Source organism: Panthera leo, chromosome A2, assembly GCF_018350215.1.
Source record: "Panthera leo isolate Ple1 chromosome A2, P.leo_Ple1_pat1.1, whole genome shotgun sequence".
NCBI lineage: Eukaryota > Metazoa > Chordata > Mammalia > Carnivora > Felidae > Panthera > Panthera leo.
Genome location: NC_056680.1, coordinates 30,105,967 through 30,130,973, shown reverse-complemented (window position 1 = coordinate 30,130,973; position 25,007 = coordinate 30,105,967). Strand labels below are relative to the sequence as shown.

The 25,007-nt window shown below is 42.5% G+C and overlaps 1 protein-coding gene across 15 annotated transcripts in view; it reads left to right on the top strand.

The window, feature by feature from the left end:
- Nucleotides 1-25,007, top strand: part of CADPS (calcium dependent secretion activator) — a 481,138-nt gene that overhangs the window by 96,687 nt on the left and 359,444 nt on the right. For all 15 annotated transcript variants that reach the window (XM_042929883.1, XM_042929885.1, XM_042929886.1 and 12 more), the window contains one exon: nucleotides 15,087-15,200. In XM_042929883.1, the coding sequence (XP_042785817.1) occupies nucleotides 15,087-15,200 (114 nt within the window). The remainder of the gene's footprint in view (nucleotides 1-15,086; nucleotides 15,201-25,007) is intronic.

Sequence of the window (25,007 nt, the reverse complement as noted above, 5' to 3'; positions counted from 1 at the left end):
TACATTTCCGGGAATGTTTTGAGCCAGATGATGTCATATTGGTAGCCTGAGACCCATCATGGTGGGAATATTTGTATCATGGAAACCATCAAATGTTACAAATCAGGGGCACCTGGGTGGTTCAGTCGGTTAAGCGGCCGACTTCAGCTCAGGTCATGATCCCGCGGTCTGTGGGTTTGAGCCCCTCATCGGGCTCTTTGCTGGCAGTTCAGAGCCTGGAGCCTGCTTCCGATTCTGTGTCTCCCTCTCTCTCTGCCCCTCCCCTGCTTGCTCTCTGTCTGTCTTTCTCTCTCAAATAATAAACATTAAAAAAAATTTTTTTTTAAGTTACAAATCAGGATTCTTCTCCCCTCCCCAACACACACACACACACAGATCTAGTTGTTTGACCTTTGCTAGCACATCACAGCAGCTTTCCCAGGAGGAAATTCACAGCCATGGGTTTATTTATCATTAAAATTAACTGCTCCTCATCTCTGCTGATTATACATTTCTAAGATTGGAAAATGCCTCTGTAGAATAAAGAACCCTAAACCGTGTATGCAAGGGGCTGTTGTAGCCACATACTCCAAGTCTTAGTTCAATGATGAATCCTTCTAAATAGCCAAATACTCTCATTGACAAGACACTATGTGTTAAAGGGCAACCTAATCCATTTCCCCAGAGTTCTAAATAATAGAAAGTCGGTCCTCATGTTGCCCCTAAATCAGCTTGCCTGTACTTTCTATCTGATGCTAGTTTATTCTTCTGGAACTGCATAGAAAAATCTAGTTTCTATTTCCCATCAAGTTGAGGACTATTCAATCCATGTGAAAGCGGCTAGGAAAATGCTTTTAATCCTATATAAAGATACACCATACTTCAGTTCATTCAGGAAGTAGTATTTCTTTCAGGGGGTCTCAACTTTGGCTTGCAAGAGATGTTCATGAAGTTTCTAAACTTGTACATACTGGGGTCTCTACTCCCAGCCTTTCTGAGTGAGTGGGTCTGTGGGGCCCCAGGCATCAATATTTTCTACAAGCTTCCTTGGCAATACTGATACAAAGGCTGAGCCCCCAAATTTATTGGGTCTCTTGGCTGCTAATACCCAAAGTTCAGTGATTTAAAAAAAAGAAGGTTCCCCTCTTTAGCAGTCTTGTAGGAAGAATAGACATAAGAGTCCTTGATTTACATTAATATTTATAACAAATGCCAAGAGGCAGGGGATGAAGGAGTTCAGAGAAAGGGCGTCTAGCTCAGGGCCTGGGAGGAGCCATCAGAAGGAGTTGGCCTTACACAGCATTTTGATAGATAGGTAAGACTTAGCCAAGTGAAGATAGTAAAGGAAAAAGAAAGTGACATTCATAGCCCCGAAAGTTCAAGGCATAAATGGAATGGTGAGGACTTGCAGAAAAATGAGAATCAAATTGTTGTTAACCAGCCATAGGGGCAAATTCTAGACACAACATAAAAACATATTGTTGCTTGATTGCAGACGAGTATTACAGGGATTAAAAAAGGAACTTTCTTCAAAGATGTTTCAGTAATATTCCACGCAGTCTACCCACATGCTTACCAAGGCATGAAATAAACACTGCCTGTACCTTGACAGGACAAGTGATGTGAGTCAGCTTGAGGGAAGTTCACGCTCTCGGCTGCCTCCAAAAGGAGCCAAAAGTGTCTCTGTCAGATGCGGTAGGGGGAATCACTCATGCCTTTAAAATATCAGTAACACAAAATCTCGTGGAGAGGAATGGAATCAATGATAAATTCCATTTTAATAAGCTAGCACTCGTTTGTGGGTGCAGAAAAGGTCCCTGAAACCTCTGTTCGACCCAGCTGGTTCATCTGGCCATGAGGCGCTGCAACTCCAAAACACCAATGGCTTTTTATTCTTTTCTGCTTCTGGATTCTAGGACAAGCGTCAGTTGGCGGGATTTTCTGTTCTCCGTTGTGCCGGCCTAGGTCTGTATTGTGTGCGCTGCTATATTTGGGTTCCTTTATAGAAAATCTGTTTCCGTGTGTGTGTGTGCATGTATGTGCTTAATTAATATACTTTATTTTTTTGCAGAAAAATCGAGTGGAAAGTACAAGACCGTGTCCGCATACTCCATATCCCCTTTCCCCACCACACAGTCTCCCGTTTATCGTCTTGCATTCGCCTGGTACATTTGTTATCACAATTGACGAGCCCGTAGTGGTACATTATTATTAACTCAAGTCCATCATTTATGTGAGGGTTTACGCTTGTGTTTTGAGTATTTCCCAGCTGCAGAGCACCTTCTGACTTTGTCTCATTTTTTTTTTTCCTCTGCAATTCTGTGTCACGAATGGAGATTGTCAGAACCAGTTAAGTAAGGTCTGCACATCCCTCCAAACATTCCAGCAGCCTGAAAAGTAGAGTGCTGGTCACTCGTACCTTCTCTCGCTGTCATGACTGACAAAGCGAGGTTCTTAACCTAAATCGGCTTCGGTGAAGGTCCCAGTTTCAGTTTGTGAGGTGTTACGTTAGAGAATCTTCCACAACCTCTACATAAGACTGCGTTCAGATTTTTTCAGCTTCTTCTCTGGAAATCGTTCCGACAGATAAGTTCGCCATTAAACCTCATAAGATTCAGAATCGTGTTTAGTGATTGCATGTGTCGCTGCGCTAGTCTTTTTAATCTGGGCTCCAGCCAAATGGAACTATCTACTGTCTCATTTGCAATAGGTTGTTGTGACTTTATTTTTGGACAGCTCTGTTGTGCATGCTTGATGCTTATACTGAGAGCAGCCTCTAATCCTCTTTCTTCTTCTCCATCTTCTTTCTCGTCATCAGCAGAGTCTAAATTATAAGTTGGCAGAAGAAACTCTGACCGCCTCCCCTTGACTGGACCCCACACTTTCTCATCTTTCTTCATTCGTTTTGTACTGCCATCTGGAAGGCCCTTCTCATCCCTTCTCCCACTTGCCCTGCCTCTTCCTCTTCTCCCGGTGAGCCTATCTCTGCCAGCTGAGATGCTAGACATTATTCAAAATCCTCCTCTCCTCCGATGCCACAGCCTGCGTGAAACATTATCCTGATTCTGCAATGAACCTGAGAACTCATTACTGTTCCCTGATGCCGCACGCTTTCAAATCATGTCACTCCCTTGCCTAAAACACTTCCGTGGTTTCCCATCCTGCTTGGAATTAAACCCAGACTCCGCACGTTGGCACACAGGGCCCTGCACCTACTTCTCCAGGATCAGACTGTACCACTCTCCTCCTGGCCAACTGCCTTGCAGCATTAATAGCTGTCAGGTTCATTGATTCACAATGGTTCCCGAGGTGTGGTCCATAAACCCCAAGGATGATTTTCCTAATAATACTAAGACACTATTGTTTTTTTTCCCAACTGTACTGACATCTGCACTAATGATGCAAAAGCAGTGGTGAGTGAAACAGCCGGGGCCTTGGCACAAACCAAGGCACTCGTGCCCGACCACACCGGTCTTGTCCTCCTCTTAGCCATAAGCCCACTGTTTAAAAACTAGCAGGTTCACTGAGTACTCTTCATGAGAAAGCTGTGGAAATTATTAACTGTGTTAACTTTTGACCCGGAGTACCCACTCTTTTAATATTAGTAGGATGAAATAGTAAATATCCATCAAGCACTTTGGCACATGTGAAAAGGGACTTGTGTTACTGGTTGCCCAGTGAACTAGTCATTTTTTTGGTTTGATGCAATGTCAATTTTACTTGAAAGAACAACTGATAGACAAACCAAGGTTATTCAAATGTAGGCATTTTGCAGATATTTTCTGGAAAATGAATGAAGGGAGCCTGTTACTTCAAGAAAAACAGCTGACAGTATTTTTTGCCAATGATAACGTTTGAGCTTTCAGTCCATCGCTATAAGCTTGACAGTTTTCCAACACCCCAGTTTTTTGTGTGTGATTTTAAGTAATATGATTTTTTTTTTTTTTTTGGAGAGAGAGAGAGGGCAAGTCAGGGAGAGGGGCAGAGGGAGGGAGGGAAAGAGAAAGAGAATCCTAAGCAGGCTCCACACTCAGGGCAGAGCCCAATGTGTGATCGGATCCCATGACCCTGGGATCATGACCTGAGCCCAAATCAAGAGTCGATGCTCAACCGACTGAGCCAACCAGGCGCCTCTAAGTAATATGATTTTTTTTACATATTGTGTAATGAAATGTGTCAATAGTTGGAATATTTGCCTAACTTAATGAACTAGTATTTTCCATAGGACAAATGTGTGGTATTTTTTTAAAAAGCATCCATAGTTAAAAGATTGCTTCAAAAAGTAGGAAAGACCAGTGATTTTTTTAATGTAAGAGGGTACAAAAAAGTTCATTACTATTGTTTCCAATTCCACACAACTAACCTTTAAGCAAATACCACTGGTTGCACATTGGTGTAATATCAACAAAGACCCTGCATCTATCTGAACGTTTATTAAAATATTTCTCCTTTTTCCATCAACATATCTGTGGGAGGCCAGATTTTTTTTCACATACTTCAACCAAAACAGCATATCACAACAGATTGAATGTAGAAACAGAGATGAGATTCCAACAGCCTTCTCTTAATCTCCGAAGGAGATTTGCAATACTATGAAACGGTGCCGTTCATTTCACTAATATTTGCTTTGGAAAACTTAGTTATTTTCATAAAACTGGGTTATTTAGGTTAACGCATAATGAGTTTATTATTATTGTAAAGAATTAATGAGCGCTTTAAACTGCTCAGTTTTAATATCTGTTAAGTACGTACCAACAGACATAACCTGCATAAGCAGAAAGTCTCTGTCGTCTTCAATAAATTTTAGGAGTGTAAAGAGACTTGACACCAGTATGTTTGAGAATCGTAGCAACTAGAAGCATTTTTTTTTTAATTTTTTAACGTGTATTTATTTTTGAGAGACAGAGAACACAGAGCACGAGCTGGGGGAGGGCAGAAAGAGAGGGAGACAGAATCTGAAACAGGTTCCAGGCTCTGAGCTGTCAGCGCAGAGCCTGATGCGAGGCTTGAACTCATGACTGTCTGATCATGACGTGAGCCGAAGTCGGGAGCTTAACCTACTGAGCCACCCAGGCACCCCACAACTAGAAGAATTCTTAATGAGGACTTTGGACCTAAAATTACATGTTTGGCCCCCTGTCAGAAGAATCTAGATGAATATTGTCCAAGTGCCTCCAAATTAGAAAAGTATATTCTTAAGTTTTTAAAAACTGTATGTGGTGGGGCACCTGGGTGGCTCAGTCGGTTGGGTGTCTGTCTCTTGATTTTGGCTCAGGTCATGATCTCACGTTTCTGGAAATCCAAGCCCCACATTGGGCTCTGTGCTGACAGTGTGGAACCTGCTTGGGATTCTCTCTCTTCCTCTCTCTCTCTGCCCCTCCCCTGCTTGCACTCTCACTCCCTCAAAATAAATAAATGAACTTAAACAAATAAAAATATAAAACTGTATGTGTTTCAATCGGGTAGGACACGCGATCCAACTTTTCAGATGCTCTGCGGTGTATATAGGGCATCTTCTGTTCCTTTCGTTTCTCTTTATCCTTTTTCTCCTCTCATCCCATCTCCAATCGAACCGTTAGCCTGACCCCATTTCTATATTCAGTTTTCTTAATTTTTTTCCTCTTGTACTAAGTAATTGTTTTCTGAGAGAATCCCAGCTTAACCCATGTTTAATGTTGTCTCAAGGTCACTTTCCCTCAGGGGACAGAACCCTGTGTTCTTTCTCTCCTGAACAAATTGGTCTTTAGGAATAACATGGCTAGTTGGTCATTCTGTTACTTAATGGTTTAAAAATTCAGAGTTAGTTTTTAAAAAGTGGTAACAACTTAATGATATTCAGCTGCTGCTATTCCAGAAAAATGTTTTTAATGAGCAAGAACTTCTATAGTAGATTTTTAATTCTTTTCTAAGGAAGCACTCCCTAAAATGTGGCAGATGTATGCAAGATGATAGTACCTATCTATTTTAACTATAACTAGAACATAAAGCCTATGATTTCACAGGTACCATTGCTTAGAACAAGTTTCAGTTTTTAAAAAAATGCAATGGGGCACCTGCGTGGCTTAGTTGGTTGAGCATCCAACTCTTGATTTCGGCTCAGATCATGATCCCAGGGTGGTGGGATCGAGCCCTGTGTCCATGCTGAGCCTGGAGCCTGGTTGGGATTCTCTCTCTCTCTCCCTGTGCCCCCCTGCACCGCCCCCCTGCAAATAAAAAAAAATGAAATGACTTGCTATATATTCAAGGCAAAATATAAAGTAAGTCATAGTATGGTTGGTATATGGAGAGGATGTTATTTGGATGATGGAATTCGTAGTCATGTTGCAAAGAGAAGTCCCAGGTTACAGCTCATTGTACCTTCTCCTGCCTTTAGTACTCTTGCCCCTTCAACTTCCATTTCAGAATTATTCAGTGATAATTTCCTATGATGAAGTCTTTTGAAGGTTTTTTTTTTCTCGCTCAAGCCAAATAGATGAAATTCACTTACAACACCTTTTTTGAAATGCACTATCTAAATGTACATAATATACAAAGTGAGAAGAATTTTATGTGCACAAGTAAATATGTGGTTTGGATGATAGAACTTCTAGATTTCCTAGAATCAAGACTTTATTTAGGGCAGACAATAATCTGGTTGTGGAAAGAGGATATTTTATTTTTTTAATAAAATTAATGGACCAACATAAATTTTGATAACCTTCAAAGAAAAGAAATTAAATAAATCTTGCTCGCCTCTCTCTAGGCTAACTTACGGTTTTTAAAGCGCTTGTTGACTTGACATTCCTGTTAGTCTTCTATAATGAAGTAGAGTTTTAAAGACTACTTTTTTCGTGGCACCTGGGTGGCTCCTTTGGTTAAGCATCTGACTCTTGCATTCGGCTCAGGTCATGATCCCGCAGTTCCTGGATTCAAGCCCCGAGTCAGGCTCCATGCCGGACGGCGCAGAGCCTGCTTGAGATTCTCTCTCTCTGCCCCTCCTCTGCTCTCTCTTGCTCTCTCTCAAAATGAATCAATAAACTTAAAAAAACTCCTTTTCCCCCAAATAATGATTTCTTTCTTAAAAAGAAAAGGCACACAGAGAAAGACAAATACCGTGTGATTTCACTTATATGTGGAATCTAAAAACAATGAACAAATAAATGTAAAAAGTAGAAACTGATGCGCAAATAGAACAACCTGGTAGTTGCCAGCGGGGAGGACACTGGGGGGATGGGAAAAATAGGTGAAGGGGAGTAGGAGATACAGGCTTTTAGTTAAAGAAGGAATAAATCACAGGGATGAAGGGTAAAGCACAGGGAATATAGTCCATGATAGTGTAATAGTATTGTATGGTGACAGAAGATAGTTACACCTGACATGAGCACAGCACCAGGTTTTGAGTTGTTGAATCACCATGTTGTATGCTTGAAACTAAAATAACATTGTGTGTTGGGTGCCTGGGTGGCTCAGTCAGTTAAGCGTCCAACCTCAACTCGGGTTACGATCTCACAGTTCTTGAGTTTGAGCCCCGCATCAGGCTCTGCGCTGACAGCTGGGAGCCTGGAGCCTGCTTTGGATTCTGTGTCACCCTATCTCTCTGCCCCTCCCCTACTCGCTATCTCTCTCTCTCAAAACTAAATAAACTTCTAAAATAACATTGCATGTCAACTATACTTCAGTTTCCAAGAAAAAAAGAAAAAGCTTAGCTCATATTATTAGATTGTAATATTCAATGCTTACCTTTTATGTTAGGGAAGGACTTCAGTTATGTGTATAAATGGAAGATCTCCTTACACCCCAAAACAACTTTTCTCCTACCTACAGCCTATGCTTGGAATGCTACCATTTCAGATTCATTCTTTCAGGGTAAATATTGCTTCTCCCTCTTTTATAATGCAGTTGCTGCTGTGATAGGAACCATAGGAAGCAATAAGCACCTTAGTAAGAATGCTTTCTTTCATGCCTAGGGAAAGCCTCAGGTATCCATTGGAAAAGCATGTGTCTGCAAGAAAGAGAAAGCACAAAATGATTTGAACGACAACAAAAATCAAGACTCATTTTTTCTCGCATAACAAGAAGGGCAGAGATAGGTGTTTCCAAACATTTGCTCAACCCCTCAAAAGTATAAGGGCCAGAATCTCTATGATGCTCTTGACCCGAGGAAAGGGTTATGTCAACAGGCAGGTTCCTTTCTGTAAGGATTTTATTCAAAAGCTTTTCCAGAGGACCCCAAGTGGTTTTCTATCCCTGTTGCATGTCTCCATAGAGCTGGGAGATGGGAAAAGAGTGCGTGGCTTTTCAGCCTCTAAAATGGAAGGACCAAGGAAGAGGGGACGAAAAACACCACATAAAAGTAACTTCAGAAGACTGAATAAACAGAGGGAAAGAAAGCATTGAAGAACATAAAAGATTAATGACAGGAAAAAGGCAAAACTAAATCATAACAATAATACTATGTTGTTTTTATTTACCAGTCTTACTCTATGCCAGATACTATGCTATCTGCCTTGCGTATGTGATCTCACAAAAAGCCTGTAAGGTAGTTAAGATCTCCCATGTATAGAGGAGAAAACCAAAGTCAACTCCTTGCCCTAAGACTTGTATCAAAGCCAGGATTTGGCCTGTGCTTGCTCTGACTTCGGCACTGCCTCTCCGGAGACCAGCCCTTAGCACATGCGAGTTTCTCTTCCTGGTATATTCCATATCATGCTTCTCCAGAATGTGCAGTAAATTACACACTGTCTGAAACACAGTGGGAATTTTCAGGCCCTGCCTAATGAGGTGGATTGAACCAAGAATGCTTCAGTAGTTGCAGCAAAGCCTGCTACAGCTCTTTCCTCTGCAATAATTACCTTTCATCTTTTCAAGTTTTCTGCTCTTGGAACTCATTACTTCCATTCCGAATTCTGATCTGATGCACAAGTGGCTTCTATCCATTTTGAGTGCTTTTAGATGGACTTCTATCTTAGGAGAGAGAGTTCTGTTTGTAAGTGGCCCATGGAAGTCTGTTTGTCTATTTGGTGTTGTACTGTCAGCTTCTCTGGGCCAATTATTTCAGTGTGTTCATGCAAGGTCACCTTCCATGTTCAATCCTATCTAGGTCAGTTAACTTTAAACCAGAGATTAACCCACAGATTGGCTATTTATGTGAGCTCCTAAGTGAGGTTTGCACTCACTCAAAAGGTGTGCAAAAGGCCAAAGGGTGCTAAGGAATCAAAGGTGAATATGGGAGAGTAAGAGAACTGAGAGCTAAGATCGTACCTTGGTCATTTCATATCCGCAGAGCCTAACATGGTGCCTGGTATACATTAAATAGTTGATAAGTCCATGTTTTCACTCAAGAAATATTTGGTTAGAACCTATTTTGTGCCAGGCACTAAAAGCACAGCAGTAAACAAGATAGATGTGGTTCTCATGCACATGAAACCTATATTCTTAGGCGGAGATAGGTAATGACAAGCAAGCACAATTTTAAAATAAAGGAAGAAGGCCCAAATGTCCCTCAGCTGGAGAGTAAACAAATAGTGGTAGAGTCATAAAATGAAATACTACTCAGCAATGAGGATGAACGAGGTATTGCTACCCCCAGCCACACAGCAGAATCTCATAATGCACGATGGCACTGACCTCAAGTTCAAAACCATCAAAACGAATCTCTGCTGATAGAGGTCAGGCTAGTGATCCCCTTTGGAGAGGGGCAATGATTTGGAGGGGACATGCAGGAGCTTCTGGGGTCCAGGTAATGTTCTTTACCTTGATAAGGAGAATCGGGTCTATTAGAAAGTTCACTTTGTGAAGATTTCTCAGGCTCTGTGCTTATGACATAGGTTTTCCCATGCGCATGTTATAATTCAGCTAAATAAACTTATCTTAGAGAAGTTAAATGCTGAGTATAATAATGGCTGCGAAGGCATTGCACAGGACCCATGGCAGTGTGATAGACATCAGCTTAGGGCAGCACTCCTGTAGACAGGGTGGTCACGGAAAACTTTCCTATGACATGCTAGGCAGGCTGAGCCCTAAAGGTGAGTAGGTGGCAGCCACGGGAAGATCAAGGGCAGAGCATCCCAGACAGGGGCAATGGCAAGTGCAAAGGCTCTCAGGGAAGAAACATGGGGCACGCTTGAGAAAGAGAGGCCACTATGGCTGGAGCTGAGTAAGAGGAGAGCAGAGTAAGACAAAACAAAGCCAGCAATAGACAGAGACTACATCATGCGGGGCCTCAAGGCCATTTGGTTTCTGGTCTACCCTGTATGATTTGACTCTTTCTGTGCCAGGCAGCATGCTAAGCTCCTTAGGCACATCCTCCTATGTTCTTCTCATCTTTCCAGCAACCCTGGGAGTAGGACTTAGAATTCTATTTTATACATGAAGAGCTGAGGCTTAAGGAAATCAGTTTGCCCAAGGTTACCCTTGGAAATGAGTATTATCACCATGATTTGAGTCCATATCCCTTTGACCCCATCTGTGTTCTCAAATCCTGACTCCTGACCCTGACTCTGAGCTCTGGCATCTAAATAAACTTCTACTTTGCAGTATGACACATGTACCCTCAGGACTGTGAACAAAGTACTGAGAAAGTAGCCACCTCCATCCAGAAAAGTCTGGGAAGGAGCATGGGGTTGCATTTTGAAGACACGTCTGGAATTTTCCCATAGGCATGCTTTTTCAAGGAAGCAGTATGCGTAAAGCCTCTAAGCTGAGGATTAATCATCACAGCAGCTACTGTTTATTGATCATTCATGCTGTACCAGGTTATGCAGTGAATATGTCACTTACCTCCAGTTAGACTTCACAACAATCCTATGAGGTCAGTAATGGCCCTGTTTTACAGATGAAAACACTGAGGTGTAGAGAGCTTAGTCCTTTGCCCAGTGAGACACGGTGAGTGAGGTAACTAAATACGTGATTTGCTTGTTTAATTAGTGATGAGGGAAAATAGTGAACTTGGACTGGCAGGCATCAAAACCCAGCCATAAGCATAGCTCTGCCTCTAGAATCTGTGCCCCTGACTCTCTCACTGAGAGCTTGAGGTGTTCGAGGAAGTGGGGGGTGTTTTATGGGGCTTCATGACGGATGTTCTCCGAATTTGACTCATGTTAATGTTCCTGAAGTCCTTCTCCTTTTAAGCATTTTACATTCTGTAATCTCTTCCCTCTGAAATCCTAAAACATACTTTTGTGCGGTTGTCATTGTTGTCGTTTTGTATGTTTTTTTCCTCTCCATCTTGACTACAAGGTCCCTGAAAACAATCCCTTATTTCCTTGAATTCCCTATTGTCTCGCCCTGGCCCCTGAGGTCAGAGGTCGAATTGTTTTTATTGACCACTGATACCTCAGGACATGGGGTAGAACCAGGCAGGTAATAGATGCTACGTAAATATTTCTTGAAGAACTGAGTACTCTGCTTATTTAACAAAGGTTAGAGTGATAATGGATTTGGCTTGGGTCAACAATCAATCTTCATCATTCAGATGGTGTGTGCCTACTTTTATTTCCATCCCTTGAGATTTAAGGCAAAAGCAAGGGGTATTGGTGGCCACTCCCTCTCCTGTTCCATTACTCCACTCCATCCCACCCCCCAAATCGTGCAGATTTGGTATTAACCCAGTGTTAGAAGGAATTCTGCATGTAAATTCTGTGAGATGCCTTGGTTGGTACTATACTATACTGTAAGGATTTGTGACTTAGGCCAGTGAAGGCTGAACTACTTGATAGAAATTTATGTTCTGGTGTCATTTTTACGAGAAAATCAACTGGTGCCCAATAATTCAGTTGAAATGTTTTCAAATGCATACGAATAACTCTGATTTTTTCTGTACAACTCCAGTGATACCAGTATCCTTGGATCCTCACATCCTGGGTCAGACCAGGAAAGTCTATACGGCTTAGCAGTGTGTTCATACCATGCTCTAGGACCGGCTGTCCAAAGCGGTGACCGCCAGCCACACGTGGCTATTGCACACTTGCGGTGTGGTGATTCTGAATTGCGATATACTATGGGTGTAAAATACCACCAGAGTTCAAAGATATAGTATAAAGAGAGAACGTAAAATATCTCATTAACCATTTCTATGATGACTATATGTAAAATAATATTTTTGACATATTGGCTTCCACAAAGTGTATTAATATTTATTTCACTTAGTTTTTGATACTTTTTAAAGTGAGACGTGCAGAAAATGTAAAATTATACACGTGGCTAACCTGAGACAGTGGTACTCTAGGACATGACAAATATCAATCTGTTAAAAACCTACCTCTTTTACATTTGCCCCTAACTTCACTAGTCTCACTTTTTCCAAAGTTACAAAATCAGTTAAAGCACCCCAGATCCCACCTCTGTCCCTTCTCAAAACTCTACTCCTTGTTTCCTGATTGAATCAAAACTCAAGCCAGCCTTCAGTGTCCTATAGCTCTAAACATTATTTTCTACTAGCAAGATTTGCATTGATTCTAATGATGAAAGTACTTGAAATGTATATAGAAATGGGGTGCCTGGCTGGCTCAGTGGAGCAGGTGACTCTCGATATTTGGGTTGTGAGTTCAAGCCCCACGTTGGGTATAGAGATTACTTAAGATAAATAAACAAAATGTTTTAAATGAATCAGTGCGTTAATGAATACAGAAACTCAAAATTTTAAAAAAGAACTCATATTATGTTATCAAATAGCTATTACTATGCCAAGGCCATAATTAGAATTATCACCATTTTCCAAGTGAGATAAATAATGATGGTATAACATTTACTTGTTAAACTAGCCTTATTCCAGAAGGGCTTTTAACTCTCTGGCCAATTCAGAGGACATAAGTGACTTTTCCAAGATGACACCATGGTTGATGGAGCTAGGACCAGAATGATCTCTTTTAAGCTTTCTTCTACAACAGTTAGACACAGTATCCCATTATCAACTTATAGAGTATAACTTTTTATAAATAATAGTAAAAACGGCAAAGTTTTTAGCTGACTTTCTTTTCATACAAATTAGAACTGATTAAAGGATATTCCAAGATTTCTTTCATGCACTGCCTTCATTTATTCAGCAAAGCGCTTATGGAGTGCCTGTCTTGTGTAAAGCACTAAGTTGGCCCTGGGGAGACATCAATGAACAAATAACAAAAAGAGACATATCATCTAACAAATTTAATCATAACTAACAAGTAGTTAGAACAAAGGGCTGTGGAACCTACTCTCTTAACAACACTCAAGTATGTAAGACAGTACTGTTAATTATAGTCACCATGCTGTGCATTAAATCCCCCAAAACTTAGATCTTATAGTTGGAAGTTTGTATGCTTTGGTCAACATCTCCCCATTTCTCCCACCCCTGAGATGCTGGCAACCACTCTCTATTTCTCTGAGCTCAACATTTTTCAGATTCCATATGTAAGCGAGAACATAACAGTATTTGTCTTTCTCTGTCTGCCTTATTCCATTTAGCATAATCCCTTCTGGGTCCATCCATGTTGTCACAAATGGCAGGATTTCTTTCTCTTTTATGAATAATAATCAAGTGTGTGTGTGTGTTCAAACATCAGTGATCACTTTGGTTGTTTCCATGTCTCGGCTATTGTGAATATGCTGCAATGAATGTAGGGGTGCCACTATTTCTTTCAAATAGTGATTCCCTTTCCTTGGGATGTATACCCAGAAATGGGATTGCTGGATCGTATAGCACTTCTGTTTTTAATTTTTTGGGGAAACTCCATGTTATTTTCCATAGTGGCTGTACCAGTTTACATTCCCATCAACAGTATGGAACAGGGGTTCCATTTTCTCTACAGCACTACCAACAGTTGTTATTTCTTGTTGTTGTCGTTGTTGTTGTTGTTGTTGTTGTTTTTATGATAACCATTCAAACAGGTGTGAGGTGATGAGATATAGTGGGTTTGATTGGCATTTCTCTGATAACTGATGTTGAATATCCTTTCATGTACCTGTTGGTCATTTGTATGTCTTCTTTGGAAAGATGTTTAATCAAATCTTCTACCCATTTTTTCATTGGATTTTTTGTGGTTTTTTGCTTTTATATGAGTTCCTTATAGATTTTGGATATTAACCCCTTATGAGGTAGATGGTTTGCAAATATTTTCTCCATTCTATAAATTGCCTCCTTATTTTGCTGATTGTTTTTTTTTTTTTTTTTTTTTGCTGTGAAGAAGATTTTTAGCTTCATGTAGTCCCACTTGTTGATTTTTGCTGTTGTTGCTTGAGCTTTTGATGTCATATCCAAAATTCATTGCTAAGACCCATGTCAAGGAGGTTTTGCCCTGTGTTTTCTTCTAATGGTTTTACAGTTTGAGTCTTACATTTAAGTCTTTAATTCACTTAAAGTTAATTTTTGTGAGTGGTGTAAGATAGGGGGTCCAATTTCTTTCTCTTGGGTGTGAATATCCAGTTTTTCCAGCATCATTTATTGAGGGGATTGTCCTTTCCCCACTGAGTATCTTGGTGTCCTTGTCAGTTATCATTGCCTATATATTCATGAGTTTATTTCTGGGTTCTCAGTTTTGTCCTGTGGTCTCAATGTCTGTTTTTATGCTAATACTGTACTGTTTTGATGACTATAGATTTGGAAAGCAGGGTATATAAGACCACCTGAGGTGCCTGTGTGGTGGTTTGTTCAACAACAACCCTCTCTCACGAAAAGCAAAACAAAACAAAACAAAAAAAACGAGCCAAGAACACATGACTTATATAGCATTTGCCAATTTCCATGGTGTAAATATTCCCATCCTGGTTGATATCTGGCTTCCAACAAGGTGTCACAGAATGTGGAGTTGGGAAGAGGTATATGGTAGCACCCATTATCTATCATTTCCACCCTACAAATACAATAGATGTTAATAACCTCAAAAGCACAGGTAATGGTAAAATGATCAGGAAGCAATGACTTTTGAATATGCGTTGCCTTTGTTTTCAATATAATTTTTTAACAATTTATGTATTTATGTATTTTTTAGTAAACAACCACCTCACAAAATTCCTGCAACTGTAACAGTCAGCTAGTGCGCGCCCATAGAAGCCAGGTCTAGCACACCGACGGGACTGGCATCTTCCACGGAAAGCAATCACAATCCTTGTCTAGAACAAGTCCTCACTGTTCTCTCTTTCTCTGTTCCTTACAGATCAGCAAACAGCAGTTGCAAACAGTCAAGGACCGGTTTCAGGCTTTCCTCAATGGGGAAACCCAGATTGTGGCTGATGAAGCCTTCATGAACGCTGTCCAGAGTTACTATGAGGTAAGACTCACCATGCAGAAGAAGGTTAAGACTGCCCAAGCCTAAAGCCCAGAATTGTTAGACTATTGTTCAGTGGGAACAGCAGCCTTGACCTCCTACAGAACCATCCCCCCACCCCCGAGGCAAACGGGTTGATGTTTGGTTACGGTTTTTGGAAATAACAGCATTTTGTTTGGGGAAAACTAAAGCAAACCCACTTGTGTACCCACTAAACAAGATACTGTATGCAAAACACTCTGCACATTGCCTGCTTTATGTATGATTTCTTGTTTAGTCTGTACAACAGTCTCGTGAGTTAGGTCCCGATATTATTCCCATCTTACCAGTAAGGCATCTGAGGCTGTGAGAGGTTAGGTCAGTTACTCCAAGTCGCACAGCTGTTACAATGCCACAAGCTAAGACTTGAACTGAGTTGGGAGCTTTTTTCCTACCAACTCCACCCCTCCTAAAGGATGTTAACATCTTCTAAGATGGTGCCCTCACTCGCTTCCTTGTTCTTTCTATTAAAATGGTGCTGTGAGTTCCGATTCTGTGTCTCCCTCTCTCTCTGACCCTCCCCAGTTCATGCTCTGTCTCTCTCTGTCTCAAAAATAAATAAATGTTAAAAAAAAAAAATTAAAAAAAAAAATGGTGCTGTGAGTTCTTTTCTATGAGTTAGAACCCATCCAAAGTGCAGTACTCTTCTTAAGAGAAAACCTATAAGTGAGAGAACATATCCTGAATATACATCACAAGGGAATTTTCACCTGTCGTCCTCAGAGGTTTATGTACCAGTCAAGTCAGATTTTGGAATTCTACTAGTATATTTAAAACTTATAATTATCCTTCCATAATGTGCACATTGGCTATTGTGTATACATTGTTAGTGGAGTCGATATACCATCCCTTCCTATGGGCAATGTTTGCCTGATGTGCATATTTTTCAAAAGTTACTATATGGTCATTAAAAGACATTTGTTTTCATGTGAACCAGATATTCTCTGTATTTGGGATCGTATGCCCCAAATGTTATACCCATTGTCAAGGCTAGGTTAAAAGCATTAGAAACCAACTGCCAAGCATTGAAAAACGCATGGCATCTTGCCATATGCAATTCAAGGTAATAACAATAAACTAAGTATAAAGGAATCCACCAGACTCTGATTTTTTTCCATGGGATCACTTCACGGATTTTCTTCTTTCTTTCCTCTCTGTTTTTAATTATTAGGTACCAAACATTTTCAAAATAAAAACACTGGTGCTTCTGCTCTGCTGTGTTCCACACACATGCTTCTGCCCATCGGGCACTCCAACGTTAGTTGATTGATTCAGTAAAACTCTCCTTCCCACGTGCTAAAGTACTTGGCTTTTTTCATGAAGAGAGTAGAGCAAGACTGCAATTAGATTTTGTGCAAATACTATTGACTGGTTTGCTAATTACTGTTTAACAGTAAACAGTCTTTGTCTCTGTGATGTTTGCTGGGTCCAGCCACAGACTCATTTTACACATTTTCTCAATGAAATTTCTGTTTGGGTTTGTTTTAGAAGTCTGGTTCATTTTTATAGTTGTCAAATTTAAGCTTTTTTTTCATTTTACAAATAATATTATTGCTGATAAGTGTCAGACTTAATTCTTTATCTTATGTGATGCAATATTTCAGTTGAATTCAATGCAATGTGGAAATGACATTCAGAACCATGATGATGGTATGGCAATGAATATCTTGAATCTATTTAACAGAAGATTTTGTGGAGAAACCACCAGGGAATGAAATTAATTTCCCCCCCTTTTTTTCAAGTTCTGAAAGCCAGTTCAGGCCAGGCAGACCTTAGCAATAATTCTCCATGTTTAGAGTTATTCACCAGTTTGTAAATTTGTAGATTGCAAATCTTAATTAGAAAGCTCATTTGACTAATGACATAAATTAAAAGGAAATGCCATTTCTTTGTATTAATTAACTGAAAATAATAGTTATCAATGTGTTAATGAGTCTCTGGAAATGGCCATTATATCTATAGTGACCCCGGTATTTTTTTTCTATAGTAGCTAGTTTATTTGAAAGAGCTTCTTTTTAGTCTGGTGAGAATACAGGCATTGAGAAATCACTGAATAGTTAATATTAAGATTTGAGTGACAGGAAATAATGTAGGGTATTAATTATTTACTGTATTCATTAGTAAAGTTTCGAGAGTCTTGGGATGCTTGTTCCCGGGAAGTCTAATCCACTGAAGCAAAAGTCCATAATCAAAGGTTCAAGATCAACACTTAACTTGGGAGAGCTCCAAGTTCATTACTCTTCCATTTCTCCCTCCCCCTTCACTCTTGGGCAGGGGAGAAGCTAGGATTTCTTTCTCCACCTTACTCCAGGATCCAATTGCTTTCCTGTCAGTATCTGTCTGGGTCAAGACTCTTTGGATTACAAATGACAGACACCTAGGTCAAACTGGCTTAAGCCAAAAATGAGATTTATTTGCTCAAGCAACTTAATAGTCTAGGAATAGACCTGGTTTCAGCTGTGGCTGGATCCAGAGACTCCAAAGATGCCAGCAAGATGGGTATCTTTCTCCCCATACCTCAGCTTTGTTCCTCCCTGTGTTGGTTTTATTCTTAGGGTGGTTCTCTGCATGTGAAGAACTCTGGAAGATTCCGGTCTTGCCCTACCAGCTTAGCAACCACATCAGCAAAGAGAATACCTCTTTGCTGAGAGCCCCAGCAAAAGGCCCCAGGTGACTTGGTTGGGCTGTCATGGGTCGTGTGGCCTTTCTGGAGCCAGTCACGACAGATGGAGGCTGGACTAGACCAGGGGATCAGTGCTTTGACAGATACCGCCTCTGGAGCCTATGAGCAGTCTCAACTACACTGGAACCATCTAGAGTGAGAGTGCAGTGGTTTCTCATTGAGAAATTAGGGTGCTTTCTACCAGAAGAAGAATGTTGGAATGTATGCTTTGCTGGCAAAACCAATAGATATCCTCCTAAAACCCAATCTCTCTCTCTCTCTGTCTCTCTCTCTCTCACACACACACACACACACGCACACACACTCACACATATTCCACCCCACCATACCACACCTTCACATCCCAGTTTGCCAATGGTAATGACATATGGAAACAACTTTTCCTCAAACAGTTCTGAAAAGATTCTACTAGAATAAGTCATTTCAGTCATTGGCCTTGTTTTGCTAAGGCAGTAATAGTTTTTCAGCACACTAGAGTAGTAAAGAAAAATTTTTTAGATGAAAGGAGTGAGTAGGCTCTGTCCCTTTTCTATCTGTGCCCATCCAGCCCAGTCTGAACCCCGCTGGCCAGCATTAGCATCAAGCCACTCGGGCCTGTGACCTGATCTGGGCTGGGATAAAGGGAGCCAGGATTCCCTCTGGCTCCTGAGAGCATGCAGGTTTATTTTATCCTTTCCTGGCGGCCTTGATCGTCAAAGCCGATCAGGCAGGCAGCAGATTAATCCTATAATCTCCTCCATTCCGGCTTTGAGAGCTGGGCGTTGAAGTGGGTGCTTGCTCCGAGATCTGGGAGATCCGGCTGGGCAACTCCGTCCCCTTCTTACAGCTGTGGTCCTGAGACATCAGAGAGCTCACCCATTTCTCCGTAACTCACACAGTGGGTTTAGGACAACTCTAACTCTCAGTGCTTTTAAGACAGATGTCTATGCCGTAAGCCCTCTCACCTTGCATTCTCGCCCTTATCCCCCATTTCCCTGCTTCATTTTGGCTCTTCACATGCCAGTCCTGGCATCAGAGCAAAGAAGTAGATGGAAAACTTTTACAAAACCTCTGTCACTCAGGGCCTCCCTGGAAGGACACATGGGGGTTGGTGGGAGGCAGAGATGCACACACCCCTATTTAAAAAAAATTTTTAATGTGTATTTAGTTTTGAGAGAGAGTATGAGCGGGGGAGGGGCAGAAGGAGAGGGAGACAGAATGTGAAGCAGGCTCCAGGCACTGAGCTGTCAGCACAGAGCCCGACGCGGGGCTCGAACCCACAAGCTGTGAGATCATGACCCGAGCTGAAGTCAGACCCTTAACCGACTGAGCCACCCGGGTGCCACACATACCCATTTTAGAACTTTACAGCTGATATCTGGGCTTCAGCCAGTGAAGCTGCTCTGATTGAGTTTGTTTTGTTTTGCTCTGTTTTGTTTTGTTCTTAGCCAATCTCTAACACAGTCCTGGGTGGTTTTGTCAAACTAACTTTGTTGTAGAAGACAGAATTTTGGGGTTGCCTGGGTGGCTCAATCGGTTAAGTGTCTGATTCGACTTCATCTTGGGTCATGATCCCACGGTTTGTGAGTTCAAGCTCCATGTCAACGCTCTGCACTGACAGCACAGAGGCTGCTTGGGATGCTCTCTCTCCCTTTCTCTCTGCCCCTCCCCTGTTTGCACGCTCTCGCTCTCAAAATAAATAAATGAACATTTAAAAAGAAAAGAATTTTGCAGTTGCTAGCAGCAAGAACTGACCAGCTGGTTAAATTAAGCAATGATGATGATAATGATGATGATGATGATGATGATGATGATAGTATAACAGCACAACAATAATAACAGCAACAAGAGTGATTAAAGGAAATAGCCAAGCTCCAGAAAAGAGGGAACCCTGGCCGCTCAATTTCAGGAAGTGGGTGGCCTTATAGTGGCACCCCATCATTGGTCTAAATCTCCGCCAACCCGACTCCATTATTGTGCCATCCCGCTCTGGATCTGAAACCCACAAGGGGAAGTCTCACTGGCCAACCTCAGGTTCCAACCTGCCACATGGCTGAGGAAGGACACGCTCCCATGCCTAACAGTCCCTCTGAGGCCGTGTGCAGTGGCACAGACATTCTCAGACTGAGGGACTATTATCAGCAGGGGAGGACATGTGGCAGGCACAAACTACAGGTGTCTTCAACACTGGGTGACATACTGTATTCAGTCTCTATAGTGGACTTTTTTTTTTTTTTTTAATCTAAGAAAAGTGGAAGTCAGGTCAAATCTGGCTATTTTTCTGAAATGAAGCTCTGTATTTTCCAGCACGTAAAAACCACTGTAACCCCTCAGTGGCCTTCCAACAGATGTATCCCTGGGAGAAGAGTAACTACCCAGTGTAAAGACATTTGTTCCGAGGGGAACACAGAGCAAGGAAGGAGGGGGCAGAGGTCAGAGTGATTCGGAGGATGTTTTGTGTCTGAAAGATGTGGCACTGAATTCTAGTTCCTCTGCACACTGGCTGGGGGACCTTGGCCAAGTCTGAGCCTCAGGTACTTTCTCTGTACTAGGACCTCCGTGCACAGTTGTTGTCAGGACTAAATTACACACACACACACACACACACACACACACACACACACACATACACACACACACACACACACACACACACACACACACACACACACCCTCACCCTAAATATGGCACCTGGAAAGTAACATCATAACTATATTAAGGTTAGAGGAGGAGACTGGCGGTCCACACACGTCTGCTGCATAGAAACAGTAGGAGAGAATTGAAAGTTGATAGAATCAATCCCCTCCCTAGTTTCAGGCCCTGGGCATGAGGTAGGGTGGGGAGTACAAAGTCGATGTGGGGGGCCAGGGTCTAGAACTAGGAAACGGAGCTGCTTTTGTTGCTAAGCTACTGCTCCCTACCACGGGTCTGGGTCCCAGATCTGCTTCTGAAGTTTGCCCCAGGATCTTTTACTTTTTGATGAAAGATACCTTTCCGATCCAAAGGTCATTTTATTTTAGAAACTAACATGCTCCTTGTCTCGATAAAGGTAAAGTATGTAAGTTGTTCCATGTAGGAAGAGGTGTTTTAAGTGATCATAAAGTAAAATGTAATATAAAAATGATAACTATGTGATATATAGATTACAAAAATAGACCATGTAGAAAACAACCCTAAAGCCCATGGTTGGAAAACCACCCATAATCCCATCATGCTAGACAACTACTATTAAATTTTGGTATGTATCTTTTCAGGTATTTTTAATGTGTCTATACACATGAAGATAGCTATTTGATTTCCAAATTAAGACTATCAGGGGAACTCCTACAAAATATTGCTAACCCAATTGTGTCATTTAGCACAGTGGGTTTTAATTTCTTTCCTATCTCTGCAAAACTCACACTTAGGACATATTCTCATCAGTTTTATTTCCTATCCTGTTCTCAGTCCAGGGTCATACTCCTATCCCCCAACTTCACCTTACCTTTGGAATTATCTGCTTTAACAGTATTTCAGGACACCTTTTGATGCTCATTAAAAAATATTGTCTTTTTCCATTGCTACATGATATTCTGTTTAAAAATAACAGCTAACTCTTAGGACGTTACTTCATGAAGGTAAGAGGCACCATTACAGACACCATGCTGACCAACTGATATGCATTGTTGGGGTGAATCCTCATCCAAATCCTACACGGGAGGGTCGTTATGATTCCCGTGTGAAAGATGGGGCAGCCGAATCCCAGAAAGATTAAGTAACTTGCAAAAACGGCAACTGGTAGAGTCGGAACTTGAACCCAGGGCCGTCTGACACTCTGGTCCACCCCGCCCAGTACCTGTGTGGCATTTGTTAGTAGCAACCGGGCCGTTGTGGGTGGTGGATGTTTTTAAACCTTATTTACTCTAACATGTAGGTATTTCTCTTATTTACGTTGGGATGACAGGCTTTTGTAGAGCTGGAAAGGATCAGGAAGTGGGAGCTGGGCCAGCTTTCCCCCGTACCCTGTACAGTCATTAAGACCTGATGTGTGTGTGTGTTCCTAAAACAACCTTGAAGCTGCTTGGCTCTGGCGGTGGAGGGAAGGACTGATGGATGAGGCCGAGTCACTGAATTGACTGCCCTTCACCATTCGGTATTTATTTGTTTATCTTCCATCTGCCATTATGACCTGTCTGGGAAGTTGCCAGAGGAGCAGGAAGGATTTATGGATGTGCCACACGGAACCGAGCCGGCGGCTGAGGTCTCTTGCGATAGTCGCCAAAAAACAAAACCGGGAACAAAGACGCCGGCTAGAGCTCCCAGTACAAATGGGTTTCCAGGGCGGTTTTTAGAGACAGTCAAGTACATCGGTACTCAGGGGCTGTATTCGCTACAGGGCAAGGCTGGCCCAGACCCTTCTGACCCTTCGCTTCTGACAGGCTGTGAAGCCCGGACAGATGATATGCCTGGAAAATTAGTTTTTTGCCGTCACTTTTTCTCCCCATGGCTGCCTCCTGTTTGGCACTCCATCTTTGTGGTCTCCTTAGTCTCCGGTCTCCTTTTGCACGCTTTTGACATGCCACTCATCTCCCCTCGATCTGGGGCCTGGCTGTCGTATCTTAGCTCCGGACAGATGGAGCCCTCTGCTTTTCAAAGTCCTTTCATTTTGTCAAAGAAGAGTGGCTGAATCAACCCCATGTGACAGCAAAGGAGAGTGAGGTTTCTGGAAGTTAAGCGACTTGTCTAAGGCCATCTGCTAGGAGTTCAATAAATATTTACTGAGTGGCTACTTTATACAAAGGAAGGGGCTCCGTGAAGCAGGATCCAGGGGTCACCCAGCCAGTGACAGGTGCCAGCTAGGAACAATGTGCCAACATCATTTCTTTAATTTTTAAAAAATTTTTTAACATTCATTTATTTTTGAGAGGGAGAGAGAGAGAGACAGAGCACAAGCAGGGGAGGGGCAGAGAGAGAGGGGAGACATAGTATGAGAAGCAGGCTTCAGGCTCTGAGCTGCCAGCACAGAGCCCGACGCAGGGCTCCAACTCATAGACCGTGAGATCACGACCTGAGCTGAAGTCAGAGGCTTAACTGACTGAGCCCCCCAGGAGCCCCAGTATCATCATTTCTTACCTCCCGTTATCATGTCCCAGGGAAAATCTAGCCTCAGGCCCTTGTTTTAAGAGACCAGTATATTGTGCTTCCTTATTTCCCTGTACTTCCCTGCTCCCGTCCACATATAATCTCAATAGGCTCTCTGCTTTGAGGCATCTCCTTTGTTGCTGTTACTTATTCACTCATTAAACACAGCGTCGACTATGTGCCAGGTGCTGCCTTAAGCACTCAGAAGAAGGAATGGGAAAAAAAACAGCTACAACTCCTGCCTTCCTGGGACTTCTAGTCTAGCTGGAGCCCAGATATTAACCAAACAGTCACAGACAAATGGCAGTTCTGGAAGGGTTTTGGAGGAAAGGAATATGGTGCTAAGAGCTTATAAACGGGGGCCTGCCCCAGGTTTGCGGGACACTGGTCTGGACAGATGGGAGGAGGGTATGGCTGCTGGTTGAATGTTTTAAGTTACCTCTGATTTTTGTTAGAGCTGACAATGAATAATTCAACTCTTCGCATCCCCACCACTGTCATCACCCACGGGTGCTCCTGCAGGTACACCCCACCTGGCCTACTGCCTGTTCTCTTGCCCCCTTCGGATTGGTTTTCCGCATTAAAGCCAGAGAATGTGGATTTGATCAGTCCATGTCCCTGCTTAAAACCTGCAATGGCTGCTCACTGCCCTTCAGATAAAGACCGTATCCTTCATGTGGCCTCCCTTGCCTCCCACCATCTGGCTCCTTCCCGCCACTGGTCTCTCCCGTCTCCTCACTGCCACCCACCCGGAACTTGCTCCAAGGCAGACCCAGCCACAGTGGCTCTCCCTACTTCCTCAGACACTCAGGGTCTTTACACATTTTGTTCCTCCTCTCTGAAATACTCTTTCACGCTCTTTTTACCTACCCATCATTCCCATATCATCCCAAAGGAGTTTTGCTCCAGGAAGGATTTCCTGACTCCCTGCTGGAATATTCCTGGCAATAGACCACCCGTGTGCATCCCCCTTGAAAACACTTGTCCCAGGTTATAATATTTCTATGGCATTATTAGGGTGATGTCGCAGAGGCATGAGGGCTGGATCCACATCTGTTTTGCTCACCACTGTCTTGCTGGCACCTGGCACAGTGTCTCCTCCCCAGTGAGTGCCCAAAGAAATGATGAACGTGATCATGAAGAAGAGTATAAACGTGACAGCTGGAAGGGCAACCTCAAAATTTTAAAATGCAATGCTCTCCATGTACAGATAAGACACTGGAGAACCAGAGAGGGGAGGTGACTTCCCCAAGGCCACACAGCAAGTTAGTAGTACAACTGGCCCGGACCATGGTTTACAGCTCCTGCCTCAATCCTATACCCCAGAAACTTCCTCTGTTTGCCTCAAACCTTTGACGTACTTTGAGACGCAGACCTGTAACTGAGACACAAGGTGTTAGATGACATTAAACATTGTAGATTCTCAGGTAAATTCTTTAGTTCATTAAGGCTCATAAGGCTTGAGGATTTAGTTGAAGCTTGTTCTCTACAGTTGATTTTTTTTTAATGTTTTTTTATTTATTTCTGAGACAGAGAGAGACAGCATGAGCAGGGGAGGGGCCGAGAGGGGGGAGACACAGAATGTGAAGCAGGCTCCAGGCTCTGAGCTGTCAGCACAGAGCCCGACGCAGGGCTCGAACCCACGGACCACGAGATCATGACCTGAGCTGAAGTCAGACGCTTAACCGACTGAGCCACCCAGGCGTCCCACTATGGTTGATTTTTAAATGAGCTCTAAGATCTCCACTGAGCACCAGTTCCCAGGCATGGAGGAGCCAGCCACGGCCCTTGGCTGTGAAGCAAACCCTCAGCCCTCCTTCTTTCTGAATTAGTTCATTATGTTGGCAGTAGGTGGAGACCACCGTTCTAACATCTCTCCTCCCCAAGGAAGGCTTTGTCATGAAGCAAGAGGCAATGGGATGTCCCCCAAGCAGTGCCGTCTCCTGGCTAACAGGTGCATTTCCTGAAATCCGACAGGGGGAGTGAA